Source organism: Bufo gargarizans, chromosome 7 (assembly GCF_014858855.1).
Source record: "Bufo gargarizans isolate SCDJY-AF-19 chromosome 7, ASM1485885v1, whole genome shotgun sequence".
Lineage (NCBI taxonomy): Eukaryota > Metazoa > Chordata > Amphibia > Anura > Bufonidae > Bufo > Bufo gargarizans.
In genome coordinates, this window is record NC_058086.1 from 115,335,793 (window position 1) to 115,354,785 (window position 18,993).

The 18,993-nt window shown below is 39.3% G+C and overlaps 1 protein-coding gene across 1 annotated transcript in view; it reads right to left on the bottom strand.

Moving 5' to 3' along the window:
- The window catches only part of HMCN1 (hemicentin 1), a 655,003-nt gene that overhangs the window by 573,390 nt on the left and 62,620 nt on the right, over window positions 1-18,993 (bottom strand). Inside the window, 8 exon segments of the mRNA XM_044300627.1 lie at window positions 346-487; window positions 3,766-4,041; window positions 7,887-8,008; window positions 9,757-9,901; window positions 11,869-12,132; window positions 14,783-14,903; window positions 15,189-15,295; window positions 17,930-18,101. Coding sequence (XP_044156562.1) covers window positions 346-487; window positions 3,766-4,041; window positions 7,887-8,008; window positions 9,757-9,901; window positions 11,869-12,132; window positions 14,783-14,903; window positions 15,189-15,295; window positions 17,930-18,101 — 1,349 coding nt within the window.

Genomic DNA, 18,993 nt, shown 5'->3' on the forward strand with positions numbered 1-18,993 from the left:
CTCTATGGTGAGCTATTGGAGAGAAAGGGGCCCACATACGGTTCTTTCTCAACAACTGTGACATATTTATTTTAGTATATGTAACTGTATTCACAGGAAATAACAATTCTGGAGCATATTTTCCTAGAAATCTGTGCTGTCGTTCCTTTGTTATTCCTCCTATAACTGTATAAATTTATTGTCATCTGGCTATCACCAGTTGGGGGGATGTCCCTTAACAGGATGAGTCTCATTAAAGAAAGGCAATGGTGAAACCAAGTTATCAATGTTTTATTAAAGTTCTAGGAGGAATCACTGTTGAAATACATGTTTAGATGGAATAATCTTCAAAAACCACAATCATACCTCGTGGAGAATCTGACAAAGATGTCATTGTGAGTCCAGACTATCTGCGGAGCAGGGTATCCTGTTGCAAGGCATTTTAATTTAATCCCAGATCCTTTGGTAAATGTTACATTTTTAGGATCAACAACAACTTTTGGAGGCTCTATAAAGAAAACCATGTGAGATTTCATGTAAACATCATTGTGATAAATTGAAGCGGTTTTCTGGGATTAGAATAAAGGGTCTGCTTTTCCAGAAGCAGTGCTATGATTCTTCATGGGGTTGTTCTTGTGATGGATCAGAAGGGCAAAATAAACAGTGACGTCAACACAAACTTACTGCTGACACCCTCTCCACTCTGTCATGGGGGGCTCTACTTGTATCAGCGTGTAACAGAACAGGTCCTGCAGAAATCTATGTGGAGTCAGCTGACGACAGTGTAAAAGGAGTGCGCTCTTTTACTCTATAGTACAATCTTGGGCCACTGCACGGTTAAGGCTACTTTCACACTAGCGTTTTTGCTGGATCCGGCAGAGTTCAGCGAAAAAAGTTTCCGTTACTGATAATACAACCATCTGCATCCATTATGAACGGATACGGTTGTATTATCTTTAACATTGCCAAGACGGAAGTCAATGGGGGATGGATCCGTTTTCTATTGTGGCAGATTGTGTCATGCGTTGGGGGTCATGCCGGATCCGTTCTGCTCCGCAACCCAAGACGAGAAGCAAACTACAACATGTTGCGGTTTGCTTTCTAATATGAGAACAGAACGAAAAGCATTTTGGAGCATTCCGTTCTGTTCAGTTCAGTTTTGTTCCCATTGACAATGAATGGGGACAAAACTGAAGCAGTTTTTTTTCTGGTATTGAGCCCCTATGACAGATCTCAATACGGGAAAACTAAAACGCTAGTGTGAAAGTAGCCTCAGTCCATTATACCTGGCGATAACATTGACCTGTAATGATAAGCTCACACTTAGCCCTGTAACTGACAAAAAAAGTGAAGTGTGAACTGACTCTAACAGTGACTCCTGTCACCTGCTTGTCATACAGACACACAGTAACTGTTTCACTACCACAGCAGACTTGCTATGCATGTTTCTGCAATGCACAGTGATGTACACTGAGATATAGTAGTATCATAGTTAGCGCTCCTAGCAGACTCGCGGCAGCGCATTACGATATCTAATTTCCTTTAACCCGAAGCACGTAATAGACGTTAGAGAAAACTAAGGGTGCAATTTTGGTTAGTATACACCAGGTGGCGCTTGGAACTACTGTGGATATTGGTATTTTGCCGTGTATTAATATTGCTATCCGGCTCCTGATACAAACCGTAGTCATCCCAACACTGTACAGTCGTGGCCAAAAGTTTTGAGAATGACACAAATATTAGTTTGCACAAAGTTTGCTGCTAAACTGCTTTTAGATCTTTGTTTCAGTTGTTTCTGTGATGTAGTGAAATATAATTACACGCACTTCATACGTTTCAAAGGCTTTTATCGACAATTACATGACATTTATGCAAAGAGTCAGTATTTGCAGTGTTGGCCCTTCTTTTTCAGGACCTCTGCAATTCGACTGGGCATGCTCTCAATCAACGTCTGGGCCAATTCCTGACTGATAGCAACTCATTCTTTTATAATCACTTCTTGGAGTTTGTCAGAATTAGTGGGTTTTTGTTTGTCCACCCGCCTCTTGAGGATTGACCACAAGTTCTTAATGGGATTAAGATCTGGGGATTTTCCAGGCCATGGACCCAAAATGTCAACGTTTTGGTCCCCGAGCCACTTAGTTATCACTTTTGCCTTATGGCACGGTGCTCCATCATGCTGGAAAATGCATTGTTCTTCACCAAACTGTTGTTGGATTGTTGGAAGAAGTTGCTGTTGGAGGGTGTTTTGGTACCATTCTTTATTCATGGCTGTGTTTTGGGGCAAAATTGTGAGTGAGCCCAAGCCCTTGGATGAGAAGCAACCCCACACATGAATGGTCTCAGGATGCTTTAATGTTGGCAAGACACAGGACTGATGGTAGCGCTCACCTTTTCTTCTCCGGACAAGCCTTTTTCCTGATGCCCCAAACAATCGGAAAGAGGCTTCATCGGAGAATATGACTTTGCCCCAGTCCTCAGCAGTCCATTCACCATATTTTCTGCAGAAGTTCAATCTGTCCCTGATTTTTTTTTTGGAGAGAAGTGGCTTCTTTGCTGCCCTTCTTGACACCAGGCCATCTTCCAAAAGTCTTCGCCTCACTGTGCGTGCAGATGCGCTCACACCTGCCTGCTGCCATTCCTGAGCAAGCTCTGCACTGGTGGCACTCCGATCCCGCAGCTGAATCCTCTTTAGGAGACTATCCTGGCGCTTGCTGGGCTTTCTTGGATGCCCTGAAGCCTTCTTAACAAGAATTGAACCTCTTTCCTTGAAGTTCTTGATGATCCTATAAATTGTTGATTGAGGTCCAATCTTAGTAGCCACAATATCCTTGCCTGTGAAGCCATTTTTATGCAACACAATAATGGCTGCACGCGTTTCTTTGCAGGTCACCATGGTTAATAATGGAAGAACAATGATTTCAAGCATCACCCTCCTTTTAACAGGTCAAGTCTGCCATTTTAACCCAATCAGCCTGACATAATGATCTCCAGTCTTGTGCTCGTCTACATTCTCACCTGAGTCAACAAGACGATTACTGAAATGATCTCAGCAGGTCCTTTAATGACAGCAATGAAATGCAGTTGAAAGTTATTTTGGGGATTAAGTTAATTTTCATGGCAAAGGAGGGCTATGCAATTCATCTGATCACTCTTCATAACATTCTGGAGTATATGCAAATTGCTATTATAAAAACTTAAGCAGCAACTTTTCCAATTTCCAATATTTATGTAATTCTCAAAACTTTTGGCCACGACTGTACAGGAGCCGGGCGCTATAGGGGATGGCACCTGAACAGTCAATCATGAAATAAAATAAAAATAAATGGGTGAGCGGAACCACACAGACCTACAGTACATCGGGATGGGGAGCCGCAGGTACAGTACTGAACCCCACTGCACCCGACTGTACTGTCCTGTACCCCACTGCACCTGACTGTACTGTCCTGTGCCCCACTGCATCTTATTGTCTACTGTATGTACAGTACTGTACATGTGCTGTGTATTAATATCGCTATCCGGCTCCTGATACAGACCGTAGTCTGAAATACTGTACATGTTCCCTGCAGCCGGGAAATAGCTGATTTATAACGCGCTTCGTCATGAATGAATTCGGATCAAATCTAATTTTTGGGGAAAGTTCAGTGATGCATCCGAATAAAAGTTTGGGGAAAAATTCTGCAAAGCATCCAAATGGAATTTTATCTCTTGTTAGCACTGTCACCTTACAGAATTCGGTTCCCGGGTTTGAATCTGCAGTAAGTGAGTTTGTGTGAAAACAAATACCTTGCACAATAAGATATGATGTAACCTCAGTTGTTCCACCTTCACTGGATGCAGAACAGACATATTCTCCGGCATCACTGATGTTCACACTTGTTATCTTAAGAGAGTTATCACTTAATACATGAATCCCCGGCGCGTTCGCCAGTCTTAGATCAAGAGCTTTTCTCCACCACGTTAAATTGAAACGGACTGCGCTTATGACTTCACATATTAATACAGCTTCTTTTCCAGTGATGACAGTGATGTTATTTGAACCTTTAAGCACAGGAGGGGGTTCTGTAAAGCATATAAAAACAACTACATTGTTAGCAACAGAAATTAACTCTTTTCTCTCTCATGTTCTGTCATTCTTTTCCTCTACATCAAACATGTTTTCTCTAGTACTCACCATCGTCTCCTCCATATCCTTTAAGACAAGGTTCTAGTTGTCTCACTGTCCCTTCTGTCCTCTTATCTGGCTACTGCTACTGCCCTGGCCTATACTCCTCCAGTATCTCTATCGGGAGCATTATGGCCCTTATGTTCCATTCATTTCCCAGAAAGTTACTTTACTTGTCATCACAGAAACATGGCTGACTCTCACCGACACATACTCCCTTGCTGCACTATCCTATAGACAAAGACCCTTGCTCTAAAAATTTTAAAGGTCTCTATATTCAACTGTATCACAGTTCTGAGGACAGCGATACAGTTGAATGCTGTGGTCGGCATGGGAACAATGTCTCTCTGCCCCGCTGTTTCCTTTGACAGGCTTCAGACCTAGCGGCTGTAGCCTATCAGAGACCGGCACAGGCGACACAATTATGTCATCATCATCAAGCAGCCTGAGCCGGCCAGCATGCAGAGCAGGACACAGGCCCAAAGAGGCCTGCACCACATCGGTCTCAGCAGCATAGAGATAGGTATGTGAGTTTTTTTTTTTTTTCATTTGACACCATTCTGTTTGGCCAATATAGGGAACGATCGCAGAACAACTCTAGAAGAAAGTTAACTCCAAGGTATACTTCAACTCATACAAACAAGGTGTTCTAAAATTCAGGTCTGCACTGACCTCTTCTAAATAGGACTACTTTACTACTCTTATATAATCTCTTTCCTGCAACCCCAAAAAACTGTTTAAGGCTACTTTTACACTCGCAATTGGTGCGGATCCATCATGGATCTGCACAAATGCATCCGTTCAGCTAATACAACCGTATCCATTCGTTCAGAACGGATCCGTTTGTATTATCTTTAACATAGTCAAAACGGATCCATTTTGAACACCATTGAAAGTCAATGGGGGACTGCAAGCAGCGTTTTGTGTCCGCCTCCAAAGCGGAACGGAGCCAAACTGAGCTAAACTGATGCATTCTAAGTGGATCCCTATCCATTCAGAATGAATTAAAGGGGTTGTCTGGGTTCAAAACTGAACCCGAACAGACCCATCATTTCACCCCAGCAGCCCCTCTGACTTGAGCATCGGAGCAGTTCATCCGATCTTCAAAAAATGCCTTTGCCCTGCGCGGTTTAGCGCAGGCCAAAGGAGAGCATTGGAGCATGAACAGCTCCGATGCTCAAGTCCGGGGGGCTGCCAGGGTGAAAATGGAGGTATGTCCGGGTTCAACTCTGAACCCGGACAACCCTTTTAATGGCAAAACTGATCCATTTTGCAGCGCTTGTGAAATCCCTAAACGGATCTCACAAACGGAAACCAAAACACCAGTGTGAAAGTAGCCTAATACCTTTCATTCTCTACTTCATCCCCAGATACCTCCTCCCACACCCCTCATATCAGCCAAAGACTTTGCATCATAATTGAAAGATAAAATTGATAAAATCTGAGAAAGCTTCAAGCAACAACTCCCACTATCCCTCTACACAACCACTCAGTGCTATTCCTACATAACCCAGTTTACCACCATCACTGAAGAAAAACACCTTAAATGTTATATCACACAAGTTGAAGTTATTTGTTCAATTAGCATATCCAAATCACACCTCACTACTTGTGCCCCTGACCCAATCCTATCTCACCTCATCCATAAACTCACCACTATAGTTATCTCTGACGTAACCTATATATATATAATACACGCTTGAGAAAGGCTCTATTGTGGAGCCGAAACGTCGCCTTTTTTTGCCACATGGGCGAATAAAATCTCTGTTATTTTTGGAGTGCTATCCGATCTTCGTTTTTACATTTTAGCATTGTGCATATGCCCTGGGACATAGCAATTGCCTAAAGTTTGTTCGGTGCCGCCATCTTTTCCTACATATATATATATATATATATATATATATACATCTATATATACAAAATTTGGACACACCTTCTCATTCAAAGAGTTTTCTTTATTTTCATGACTATGAAAATTGTAGATTCACACTGAAGGCATCAAAACTATGAATTAACATATGTGGAATTATATACATATCAAAAAAGTGTGAAACAACTGAAAATATGTCATATTCTAGGTTCTTCAAAGTAGCCACCTTTTGCTTTGGTTACTGCTTTGCACACTCTTGGCATTCTCTTGATGAGCTTCAAGAGGTAGTCACCTGAAATGGTTTTACCCTGTCAGGTTTAATAAGTGGGATTTCTTGCCTTATAAATGGGGTTGGGACCATCAGTTGCGTTGTGGAGAAGTCAGAAAAACGAGTGGCCATCATTACTTAAAGAAATGAAGGTCAGTCAGTCCGAAAAAATTGGGAAAACTTTGAAAGTGTCCCCAAGTGCAGTCACAGAAACCATCAAGTGCTACAAAGAAACTGGCTCACATGCGGACCGCCCCAGGAAAGGAAGACCAAGAGTCACCTCTGCTGCGGAGGATAAGTTCATCCGAGTCACCAACCTCAGAAATCGCAGGGTAACAGCAGCTCAGATTAGTGATCAATGCCACACAGAGTTCTAGCAGCAGACACATCTCAAGAACAACTGTTAAGAGGAGACTGTAAATCAGGCCTTCATAGTAGAATATCTGCTAGGAAACCACTGCTAAGGACAGGCAACAAGCAGAAGAGACTTGTTTGGGCTAAAGAACACAAGGAGTGGACATTAGACCTGTGGAAATCTGTGCTTTGGTCTGACGAGTCCAAATTTGAGATCTTTGGTTACAACCACCGTGTCTTTGTGTGACGCAGAAAAGGTGAACGGATGGACTCTACATGCCTGATTCCTACCGTGAAGCATAGAGGAGGAGGTGTGATGGTGTGGGGGTGCTTTGCTGGTGACACTGTTGGGGATTTATTCAAAGTTGAAGGCATACTGAACCAGCATGGCACCACAGCATCTTGCAGCGGCATGCTATTCCATCCGGTTTGCGTTTAGTTGGACCATCATTTATTTTTCAACAGGACAATGACCCCAAACACACCTCCAGGCCGTGTAAGGGCTATTTGACCATGGAGGAGAGTGATGGGGTGCTGCGCCAAATGACCTGTCTCCACAGTCACCGGACCTGAACCCAATCGAGATGGTTTGAGGTGAGCTGGACCGCAGAGTGAAGGCAAAAGGGCCAACAAGTGCTAAGCATCTCTGGGAACTCCTTCAAGACTGTTGGAAGACTATTTCAGATTACTATTTCTTGAAGCTCATCAAGAGAATGACAAGAGTGTGCAAAGCAGTAATCAAAGCAAAAGCTACTTTGAAGAACCTAGAATATGACATATTTTCAGTTGTTTCACACTTTTTTGTTATGTATATAATTCCACATGTGGTAATTCATAGTTTTGATGCCTTCAGTGTGAATCTACATGTCAATAGTCATGAAAATAAAGAAAACTCTTTGAATGAGAAGGTGTGTTCAAACTTTTTGGTCTGTACTGTATATATATATATATATATATATATATATATATATACATTCATATAATTTTTTTTGTGTGAAGATTCTCATTCATAAACACTCAGAGTGGTCATTGATTCTGGATCAACAACCTCCTTAGTTCACTTATCTACTAATAGGTGTCATTGTCCTTCTTGCTTCTAAAGTACATATTAAAATGGTGCTAAAAGAGAACTAAAATCACAGAAATAATATTTTCCTCTTCGTTTTCTGCATCCAAATGAGTAATAGATAAAGATTCTTCAAATTATTTTGCAGGCAATGCTATTATATTAGCTACAGCATATCACTTACCATTTACATCTAGAAATGTCTGAGCTTGTGCACTTCCAGCTGTGCTGACAGCAAAACATTCATAGTATCCCTCATCATAGGAAGTCACATTAGCGATTTCCCAGATTGCTTCTATAGACTCTCTGCACAGAAAATAATTTTATTAATTAAAACACATTCTAGAAATGAAGCAAGTCTTTGTTAGGCTGTAATTGAGGATCAAGACATTCTGTGGGAAATAAGTCTAGTGTGGTTACCAATGAGTAGATGATTCAATTGCTTCAATTGCAATGTGTTTGTCTTAGATGAAACTAAATCTTTCTAAAGTAATATAAAAGGCTAGTGTTGAGTAGAGGTTACCTCATGAAGACAGCCCCTTTTAATTGGAAGCGGGCATGCCGGTCCAGTCTATGACAATAAGGTGTTACTGCATTTAATGCATGGACAGGCCATGTCCACGCCATGTTCACCAGATCAGGGGCTGGTCTTATAGAGCAACTCTCTGCTCTGGCTTATGGAGTGGGTCTTGAATGGGGCACCATATTTTATGACATTTATATCGGCAGCAGTCTATATTTATGATTAGTGTTGAGCGCGAATATTTGAATTGCAAATTTTTTGATCGAATATCGTAACTTCGAGATTTTAGCGAATATTTAGAATATAGTTCTATATATTTGTGAAATCTATATTGTTTTTTTTTTTTTTTTCATCTGAAAATATGATTTGTTCCTGCTTCTTGCATGTGGGTCAATAAGCCATTGACCCACAAGCAACTTAAGCAGGGGGGAATCATGTTTTCACATGAAAAACTAAATGACCAATATTCTAAAAAACAAATACATAGCAATATAGTGAATATATTCGTTATTTAGAATTTTGGCAATTTTGATTGTGAAAGCTCAGATCCGATGGTATATTCTAACGTACAGGCGTTCCCATGGTTACGGGGATGCTTGTCGGGGAGCAGTATGCCAAAGTGGAATAACAGTACAAATAAGTTACAGTCTATATGTGTATTTTACGAATATTCGTAATATTGCTCTAACTTCGTCTTTTAGAATATTCGTAATAATACACATATTAGCCTAGCCATATTCATAAGAACGTTGCCTTATACAGGAAAAAAAAATCGCATGATTAATTTAATTGCATATTATTCGCGATAAATGAAATAATTACGAATATTCGATTTCGATGAATATAATACGAATATTCAATCGAATATTCGCGAAATATTGCAAAATCGAATATGGCACCTCCCGCTCATCACTATTTGTGATACTTTAACCCTGTGGTGACATTTAGTGAAGTGGCAAGTTTTCATCCTATCTAATACGCACATTAGAGTTAATAATGTCAAGCAAACATTTATTCCAGGTTTCTCTGTTTGCTGTGGCTCTCTTCTCGGACTAATAGAGGGGCGTCCAAAGTGGGAATCTCCCACTATGACCGCCATATGCCAAAACACGGCATAAAAGCAAAGACTGTGGTCTTGTCCTGACACCTCTTTTATTCTGGGGGTGTCAAGGAGACTGGTTATTGCTATCAAAGATCGCGGTGTAGCACTGCCTGAATTTCAAGTGATGGAAGTGAATGGCATTATGTTGCGACCTGCCACTTGGCACTACAGCAACCCAACAATCGCAGAACAGTGCTGTATTTTCTATCATTCTAGGGTTTGGAGTTTCAACAACTTGTAGGGCACCATTAAGCCACTGTTCCTTTTTGTTTTGCCATAATTTGCATAGTGTGAACTTGAATGTGTCCATTGAATAACCAATTTTAATTAATACTTCCCATATTTCTGAATGTCAGGCTCAGGGGCCCATTTCTACTGGGTATATACATGTACATCACATCATTTTATTTTAATAACAATTATACATACTGGAATAATTGTTCTATCCCAAGTCTCATGCCATTCCTTCTAAAATGCACTGACACAGGTAAAAGACTTTCCACATAGCATGGAATACGACCAGGTTGTAGATAGTAGCCAGGCGTTACTTTGGACATTGACACTTTCGGAGGTCCTGTGAGCATAAATGATACGGTAAATTACACACAATGAACAGTGACATTATACACAAGAAAATGTTATAATAGCTAGTTCCTAATCTTTCGCTCTATCAATCTATCCTCAAACTATATTCAAACTCCACCAGATAGGAAGAGGAAGCAGTGACCACTCTGAGCCTTAAGCTTTGGCTGTCATCTTTCCAATACCCTTTAAATTCAAGCCATAGCTACGATGTGTGTTGAAATTTGTGAGGAAGCAAAGGAAACATGGAAATGCATTATGCATAATTTTAAATGACTTCAGGACCATGGCTACAAGAGTTCCTATAACGGACAACATATACACATATTGAATTCCTCATCCTTGCATGTGATCTATCTATACAAGCACAAAAGTAATACTAATTTAATAGTGGATACATACAGTTTCAGGGTTAGGTGCAGTTGAAGTTCAGACCTTTAGCTTTAATTCAGTGGGTTGAACAACATAAATGCATAAAAATGTGAGGACATAAAGCATTTTTTTAAACTCAATCTCTTCATTTCAATGGCTCAAAAGTAATTGGACAAATTAAATATTTGTAAATAAAATGTCAATTTCTAATACATGGTTGAAAACCCTTTGTTGGCAATGACTGCCTGAAGTCGTGAACTCGTAGACGTCACCGGATGCTGTGTTTCCTCCTTTTTAATGCTCTGCCAGGCCTTTACTGCAGCAGTTTTTAGTTGATGTTTGTTTGTGGGCCTTTCTGTCTGAAGTTTAGTCTTTAATAAGTGAAATGCACGCTCTATTGGGTTCAGATCAGGTGACTGACTTGGCCATTCAAGAATATTCCACTTCTTTGATTTAATAAACTCCTGGGTTGCTTTGGCTTTATGTTTTGGGTCATTGTCCATCTGTATTATGAAACGCCGACCAATCATTTTGGCTGCATTTGGCTGGATTTGAGCACACGGTATGTCTCTGAAAACCCCAGAACTCATCCGGCTGCTTCTGTCCTGCTTCACATCATCAATAAACACTATGCAGCCATGCATGCCCAAGCCATCACACTGCCTGCGCCGTGTTTTACAGATAATATGGTATGCTTTGGATCATGAACTGTACCATGCATTCGCCATACATTTTTCTTTCCATTATTCTGGTAGAGGTTGATCTTGGTTTCATCTGTCCAAAGAATGTTTTTCCAGAAGTGGATTTTCCATTTTTTGTAAGATTTTTTTTTAGCAAAGTCCAATCTAGCCTTCTTATTCTTGAGGCTTATGAGTGGCTTGCACCGTGCAGTGAACCCCCAGTATTTACTTTCATGCAGTCTTGTCTTTATGGTAGATTTGGAGAGTGTTGCTCACTTGGTTACTTGGTTGGCTGTTGTGAAGGGGTTTCTCTTCACCATGGTAATTATTCTGCGATCATCCACCACAGTTGTCTTCCGTGGACGTCCAGGTCTTTTTGCATTGTTAAGGTCACCAGTGCTTTCTTTCTCAGGATGTACCAAACTCTAGATTTTGCCACTCCTAATAGTGTAGCAATTTCTCGGATGGGTTTTTCTGTTTTCGCAGATGAAGGATGGCTTGTTTCACATGCATGGAGAGCTCCTTTGACCGCATGTTTACTTCTCAGAAAAATCTTTGAAATGCAAGCATCACACTTCAAATCAACTCTAGGCTTTTTATGTGCTTAACTGAAAATGAAATAATGGAGGAATTGGCCACACCTGCCCATGAAACAGCCTTTGCGGAAATGTCCAATTACTTTTGGTCCCTTTAAAAACATGGTGACACATGTAAAGGAACTGAAACTCCTAAACCCTTCAACCAATTTTAATGTGGATGGCCTCAAATGAAAGCTAAAAGTCTGAACTTTATGTCTATTACATGATATAACTTGAATATGTTTTAGTAAAGAGGTAATAAAAATACAATTTGTGTCAGTGTCCAAATATGTATTGGATACAGCATTCTTTTAGTGTCTCGTAATTACCTGGCACAATATTAGAAAATGAAACACTGGATGCTCTCTGAAACAGGTAGCCATCTTTATCATATCCTGTTATTCTTAGAAAAAATTGTTCCTTTGGTGGAATAAATTCAGTTACATTCCAAATCTCATGGGGTATTCTATTAGGATAATATTTTATGGGATTTGTCTGTAGAAGAAGTCCTGAAGTGGTTAACAACTCTAGATGATCAATTCTTGCTGGATGTTGTAAGCCTGTTGTGTTTAAGAGAACGTATGTGGGAATACCTGTAAGAAAAATACATTGCATGATGGATCATAAAACAACAAAAAGTATTTAATATACAAACACTTGAAGATTATGTTTATCTTGCAATAAAATGCCAAACATTTCTTCATTCTGAGCTCATATATAGATAGTGCATTCGGAAGGTCTTTAGACTCCTCCACTTTTTCACAATTCAGGGCTTCGTGCTATAATAAAAAAAAAATCCACCCATCAATCTGCACTCAATGTCCCGTAATGAGAAAGTAATAACAAACTATTAGAAATGGTTGGAAATGTATTAAAAAAGAAAAAGGTTTCACAGCTGACAATGCATACCAGAACAAAATCTAAGCCATGGAGGAAAGAACTGCCTGTACAGCTCAAAGACAGCTCAAATCTGAAGAATAATACAAAACATTTCTGCTGCACTGAAAGTTTCCAAAATTACAGTGCCCTCTATAATTCTTAAATGGAAGATGTTTAAAACAACCAGGTCTCTTCCTAGAACTGGCCACCTCACCAAACGAAGTAATTGTGGAAAAAGGCTTTGGTAAGAGATGTGGCCAAGAGCCCAATGGCCACTGTAGTTGAGCACCAAAGATCCTTTGTGAAGATAGGAAAATCTTCAAGAAAGTCACTGCAGCACTCCACCAATCTGGGCTTTATGGTAGACTGGCCAGAAAAAAGCCTCTCCTCAGTAAAAAAATAAAAATAAATCAAAAAGTTTGCAAAAAAAAAAAAGCACCTAAAGGAGAAAAAAAGATTGACTGAACTTTTTGTCCTCAATTTTAAGCATCATGTTTGGAGGAAACCAGATACTGCTTATCACTAGCCCAATACCATCCCTGCAGTAAAGCATGGTTGTGGCAGCAGCATGCTATGGAGGTGTTTTTCAGTGTTTGGGACAGGGAGACTAGTCAGGGTTGAGGGAAAAATTTACGGAGCAAAGTACAGAGAAATTCTTAATAAAAACCTAATATGCAGTGTTCTGTACCTCAGGTTACCCTTCCAACAAGACAATGACCGTAAACACACAGCCAAGACAATATACAGTAGTAGTGACTTATGTACAACTCTGTGAATGCCCTTGAGTGGCCCAGCTAGAGCCCTGACTTGAACCTAATCGATCATCTCTGAGACCTGAAAATGGCTGTCCACTGACAGTTCCCATCCAACCTGACACAGCTTGAGATGATCTACAGAAAAAAAAAAAAAAAAAAAAAAACATAAATACAAGTGTGCAAAGCTTGTGGCATCATACCCAAGAAGACTGGAGGCTGTAATCGCTGCCAAAGGTGACTCAACTAAGTACTGAGTAAAGGGTCTGAATACTTTCCATTTCAATTAATTCTAACACTATGCTTTCAGGCCACAACATAAAATGTGAAAAAAGTAAAAAGTGAAATATATATTGTAGGAAGGCACAAGGGTCCGTCATTGACGGAAGGTATGTGTCACCCAGATTCTTGGCCTCAGTGAGGTAAGAGCCACCAATTTCATGTGTCAGCGGCAGCTAGTGCTGGCTAACATGGTTTTGCTATTTAGTATGGCTGTAAAGCAGATCCGGGCCGGCTCTTACTGGGAGCATCCAAAGTGCAGGGTGGGTGGCTACTCCCCATGTTCCAGGCCGGGTCTAGGTTTAAGCTATAAAATGCAGGCAGCACTGTCAGGTGGTGAGAATTGACTCCTCTCTGTCTGTGAAGCTCTGTCAGTCTCTGTGTTGGGACCTGGGAGTTTGGGCCTGGGTAAAGGCCTGCTACCTTGTTGGAGTGAGAGCAGGTGGTTTCTGCTATGTCCAAGTACTTCTGCATTGCTGCATCGTGTGAACAAACACCAGACTCAAGGAGACTGTTTTCCTTGAAACTGACTTTTTGTTTTGCTTATCCTTATGTGTGAATAAACACCAAACTGTCTAAGTTACAAACGTTGTCGGTGCCTCTATACTGCGTCTGCAAGCCTGTCTACCGGAGCAAATCCCCACAATATATATATATATATATATATATATATATATATATATATATATATATAGTACACTTTCAGTTTACGTTTAAAAATAATACAGCCAGCCTAGTATCATCCCTAGTAGTCTGCCTCCTGGACCTAATTGTAAACTTCTCTCTGCAGTCATCTTGATCCAATGTCCCAAATATGCCTCAGTGCTCGTAATCGGTCAAAAGCCTTCTACACTGCTGCATCAGACTCATAACATAGTATATATGTCTGGTAGCTAGAATACATTTGGCTGTTCAATGAAAACGACATCCTCTCAGTTTCTGTAGTTTATGACAATCTCCAGAAAACCTCTGTAAGCCTCTATAAATGATTCTCTATGTATGCTATCAGAATGTTTACGGAAATATGTTCTCTCTGGCTTACCTGTAGATAAGAGTTCCTTGCACTTTTCTTGAAATAAACTCATAGTGGCAAATCAAACTGGAAGATCAGACAAATATGTCTGATTTGCCACAATGAGCTGATTACAGTTAAAAAAGTAGAACTGATATTTGGAGCGTGCAGAAGTTTTACTGTTATTCAGAAAATGCAGCACTTTGTGAAACTAAACATACACTGCACTTTAAATTAACCTACTTTTCCACACAATTTAATACCACACAAAAATCAGTTGTCTTTAATCATTAACTAAAAATCTTATGCAAAAGAACCCACCTTGTATAGGTCTGCTGGATGTTTTACTGAAATCTAAGGTAGGCTGGTTTGAAAATCCTGCCCTGAAATCTATAGTACTGACTCCAGTGATTCTCACAGAATGACGACCATTACTTGATGTCTGAAAAATAATCACATTATTGTGTTCTAATTTATAATACCCAGACAATACATCATATTTCTGTTCTATCAAAAAGTGAATATTTTAATATTCAAGGTTTAACCTGGAAACAGAACAGTTGTTGTCTCCAAATGGGACAGAGTAAGATACTCTCTGAATACTCTGGTGAATTCCAATTTTATAATATCTATAAAGGACATGTAACCATCTCCTAGGATTGTGTTTATGCTTTTTTTTTAATGCAGTATCATACAAGTCACAAAATCATAACAGATATCATGTTACCTTAATTTTCCAAATACCAGGCACTGGTTCTTTAATATTTAACACCTTGGCAGAATTGAATATATTTAGCAACTCATTTAGGCCTGTGTCTGGTTTCATCTGCTTCCCTGAAATAAAAAAAATATAAAGTCATGTACTGTCCCTGTTGTGGTGCTACTAAGTGTATGAACTACGCTATTTTCTTCTTCCAGGTTCTTTATCTAAGTGCCTAAACTCCTTTGGAAGCCAAATCTTGAGACCATGACTCTATGGAGAAGTAGCAACTGGGTTCAAAACCCTTACATGTCACCCAGAAGAGGAAAAAAATAAAGAAAAATATGCACATACGCTGTAGAGCTTCCTTACATATAAAAATCAAAAAGAGCTAATAAAAGCTGTAAATCACTGTCTACTTAGAGGACAGCAGCCTCCTCATGATCTTGTACAATGCACTCAGTAGAAATAAAATGAAGCTACCTTCATTAGTAAGTACACCTTACAGTGTATAGACCTGTGATAGGGTTCATGTGCGGATTATTTTAATTTAGATTTATTAAAGTCTTAAAGATATACTTCTTAACTGGAATGCATTAACACAGGTGAAAAGTGGTACACCACATACTGTATATATACATATATCGTCACATAGTGAATACTGTAAAGTGGAAAGGCCCTACTAGATATCCAATACAGATGTCACCTATACTGCACAAGAGCAGAGCATAGTGTCTTTGAGAGTTGACACTGCAGGTTGTTTTCAGGCGGATGCTATGCTAAGGATTATTAATAGGGTATCAGAAGGGACAAATCACAAATTCTCATGTTATTTATTATAACCACCATGGGCTTAACCATATGATTCACTGATGACTTCTCTCCATCAATTCCATTGTCTACTGATGTATTTGCAATATGAACAGACATGAATCTGGTGGTGAGTTCCCAGCTCATGTGACATATCATGGTACATTCCATTAGGTTACCATGAATTGTGACCTACAGTACAGTAGATTAGAATTTTTGGTCTACAGTAACAATCAGAACACTTCTCAAAAAATGTCTTCCAGTTCACCCAAATCTGCAAAGAAATTCAATTTGGGCGCAAATTAGCTTTCCTTCCAAAAGAAACAATAAGCCATAGATGCCACTAGATAATAGCTATCAATCCAATAAGTCAATGCTCAGCCCTTCAAAAGGGCTATTAAAGGGAATGTGTCATCAGAAAATGACCTGTTGTTTAAATCACTTTTTTATGTTTAACATATTTTTAAAGAAGATTAGAAAAAAATGTGTGACTATGTGATTTTACCTGGCAGGTACATTTTTGGGTGACAGATTTCCTTTAAAGCAGAACTTATATTGCCCCTCACCATAAAGAGCAGAAAAAACTGGCTTAGCTAGGTGAGAGGCCTCGGTCAGGATCTGGGGGGTAGTAGTATGTGTGAGGAGTTTTATAGCCTGGGCACCACTCCTCTGGGGTACTGGGAAAAGGATATGCAAATATTTTTAGTATTTATTGTTTTTGTGACCACCTTGACAGTATACATTTTGATCAGTGTGTTTATGGGTAACTGTTGAACATCACACGGTGAATTTATCATATCCTTCATTCTAGAATTCTGGCATCAAAAATTCACAACATTTTTGAATTTTTGGTCTTATTTGCCCAAAAATATTGTGACATTTTTATACCACTCAGCTCAGTTTTGAAAAATAGGTGGGAAAGTAAGTATGGTTATATATGTTAATTTATTTCACTCCAGAGTCACTACTGTGATATCACTATCACAAAAATGGCACAATCTCCCTCCAATAAAGGGATGACATAGCAAATGTAATAGCATTTCTAGACAAAAGTGTATAAAAATGTGGCAAATTTAACATACAACATTTTATAAACTTGCTGCAAGTATACCAATGCAGTCTCAAGCAAAACTGACTTCAAATATTAAACTCATAATTAATACCCCCTGTGCATTTGATTCACTTTTGATGGCGGGAATCTCCTTCTCTTACCACTGATGAAGTTTAAGAGTACACTTCATATGGTTTTACAATTGAGGACAGTGTGTAAATTGTACACATTTAAATTAGCTTCTGAAATCCATGAGTTTGGTTGTGTTTTTCCTAAGTATTTTTCAATTTGGCACACATATTTTGACTGCAATACAGAATCTGCTTTTAATAGGACACCAGAAAATGTTGTGTATTTTTACGCCCTCTTATTAACTAATTGGAAAAAAGTTTTCAGATGTGGCATGGCACTTCCTGAAACTTTTTTTTTTTTTTTTTTTTTTTACAAAAAAGGGACATAAAAAAATACACCAAATGCAGAAAGATGAAAAAAAATTAAGCTTTAGTTTAAGTTCAATTTGGAAGATAATGCAAGCATTTTACACACTAAAAAATACTTCAAATACAGCCGTGTGAATAAACAGTATCCTAAAGCTCCCTCTTGTGGCAGCTGCAGCAGGCAGAATTGTGGCTTGTATCTTAAAGCTTATGTGGAGAATTTGGAGATCTGTCCCAAAAAAAGAGTTTCAAATGCTATAACTAGATATTAAGAAAGTAACAGAATTTTATGTATATTCTATTAAGGTGTCAATGTTCACCACAGTAGGATATTCTTACAACACATACTGTACTGCAGTAAGGAATGAAAGAGCTAATTCATTTGTTAAGTAGATGAAGTAATCCAAATACTCAAAAAGAAGTTCATCAGCAATTTGTCACACATATCAGCACAGAGTTTTCAACCTTACCAAGTGGATCATAGAGTTCAATATCTGGAGAAGGTCCACTTAGCGACACAGTAACCTCCCTAAGACTTGGATCAAATGGAATTTCCCAGGTGTGTAATGCGCCATTCAAGTGGTCTGTCGACACAAGGTGAACCTTTGAGGCTTGAACAGCTTCCTCTACCCACTTTAATACCTGAATCAAGACATATCATTCATTATCATCAAAGTTTGCATCATCAAACATTAAAAAAAGAATATTTAAATTATTAGATCATTGTTACTTCTAAAGAGATTGTTAACAAGGAAATACCAATGTTATATGCAGATGATATATCTGTATACTTCTTACTAGTTTCTTTCTCTGTTGGAAACTTATATTCACATAAGTAGAATGCAATGTTCTAGGTTAGAGTTCAGGGAGATGATGTTCGTTGGTATGGGCTTAGACTGCTAGGCCAGCGACAGATAAGACACAAGACAAAAATGGGTCTCTAGACAACATAATGTGTTACTTGTTTATACAGTACTTATAGAAATTTTAAATGAATGCCCAACATATATGAGACTCTTTAATGTGTGGTGGCCTGAAAATGCCCTTAAGAACTGTATATCTGACCTTGAGGTCAGATCCACACTGATCTACTGCAATAGTAGGTGGTCTTCATTGCCACGTTCCATTAAATTGTATCTTTATTCTTTCTTAACTCTTTCTTAAACTCTTTTTTATTGTAATCTCACTTCTAAATAAACATTGAAACTGCTCTCACTGTGAAAATTGTTGAAGACTTCCAGACTTGAATATTATTGTCAGTATGGGGTCTGTGTCCCTACCGCTGGGTGGCAGATCGCGGTCTGCACATTGCAGCACTATGGGTCCCAGTACTGGCTTACCTTGTAGGAGATGCAGGTGCCCGCCAGCATACCGCCACATCCGTCCTCACTGCCATGTGTCACCTGATGCACTATAGCACGTGCGGGAGCACCTCTCCCTTTCTTATAGGAGTAGGCAGCTGGTTCCTGATTACCATCCCCACCCGGAGGCGGGACTATTTGTATTTAAGGCAGGTTCACTCATCATGAAGTGC